This window comes from Eurypyga helias, unplaced genomic scaffold (assembly GCF_000690775.1).
Source record: "Eurypyga helias isolate BGI_N326 unplaced genomic scaffold, ASM69077v1 scaffold35012, whole genome shotgun sequence".
NCBI classification, from domain to species: Eukaryota; Metazoa; Chordata; class Aves; order Eurypygiformes; family Eurypygidae; genus Eurypyga; species Eurypyga helias.
The window spans coordinates 8,704-9,967 of record NW_010234650.1 but is presented as its reverse complement, the minus strand read 5'-3'; the positions used below and the strand labels follow the sequence as shown (position 1 = coordinate 9,967).

General features: G+C 39.6%; 1 protein-coding gene across 1 annotated transcript; it reads left to right on the top strand.

Moving 5' to 3' along the window:
* Positions 1-8: 8 nt before the first annotated feature.
* Positions 9-1,185, top strand: PNRC1 (proline-rich nuclear receptor coactivator 1). Its single transcript, XM_010146514.1, has one exon. The coding sequence runs from the start codon at positions 9-11 to the stop codon at positions 492-494; it is 486 nt and encodes a 161-aa protein (XP_010144816.1). The 3' UTR covers positions 495-1,185.
* The last annotated feature ends 79 nt before the right edge of the window (positions 1,186-1,264 follow it).

Sequence of the window (1,264 nt, the reverse complement as noted above, 5' to 3'; positions counted from 1 at the left end):
ACCTCGGGATGAAGAGGGGCCGGGCGTGTGACGGGGATTCTTTGTCTCCGCAGTTCTTAAAGAACAAGATGGGAAAGGCGGAGAAGGCTGCCACCCCCTACAGCCAGCCTGTTCACAGCTTACATCTCTGTGAACAACCAAAGATGAACAGGCAGAAGAGCAAGTGTAACGTGCCACTGGCAAAGATCACCTCAGCAAAAAAGATGGAGAACTTCTGGCAAGACTCCGTCTCGCCAGAAATTATTCCGAAGCAGGAGAAAAAGCCACTTAAAAACACAGAGAACTTCAGAAACGCCAAGTCCAAGAAACCTATCTCCCTAACTGAAGCGAACCAAAAAGAAAACTATGCTGGGGCAAAATTCAGTGACCCGCCATCTCCGAGTGTCCTTCCGAAGCCTCCCAGCCACTGGGTGGGTGGCACAGCTGAACCTTCTGACCAAAACAGGGAGTTGATGGCAGTCCATTTGAAAACTCTCCTAAAAGTTCAAGTGTAGTTTCCAAGATCTCTCGAGTAATTGGCAAAGAAAACTCCATCCGGGAAACTTAAAACATGCCTTGTTGCAACAGAAATTGCAAAAGACTGTCAAGTCTTATAATCACATTTAAAAAAAAAAAAATTCTTGTATTATATTTTTTATGGTTGTGTAAATAGTGTACATCATGTATTATGTGTATATTCTTGTTCATACTTTGAGAGGTACATTTTAGTTTTGTTATGAAAGGATGTATTTTGCACTGCCTGAATGGTAGATGTCTTGTATATAAAACATGGACAGTTTTAAGTGTGTGCTTGACACATGAAGACTTGACTTGATTTGCACAAGGTAATGAAAATTCTGAAAGGAGAGTACAGCTTTCTGATTTGAAGGTTCCAGATCAAATGTGAATGGTTTTATTCGTGCACTACTGACAATAGTTTTACATTCTGTGTCCCAACTGAATACAAACATGGAATTTTCATACAAATGTGAAGTTTTGCCCTCTGCTCTGGAAACAGTATCTGGAATTCCTGTTCATCTGTCTGTTTTTTAAAATTAACTGGAATTTGAGTAAAATTCCAACCCACCAATTTGAGCACTGCTGATTTTCTTCAATTAAAAAAAAAAAAAAAGGAAAATAGCAGAGCTTTCTGCCAAAAAATCCAATTGGTCACTAAAAATTAAATAAAACAATTTGGCCTCCCCTTAAGTACGTCTCTTGTTTTTCTTGTGTGTGTGTTAATTCAACTCTATGAACTTAGTTGAGTTCCTTCTAGTGCATCAGC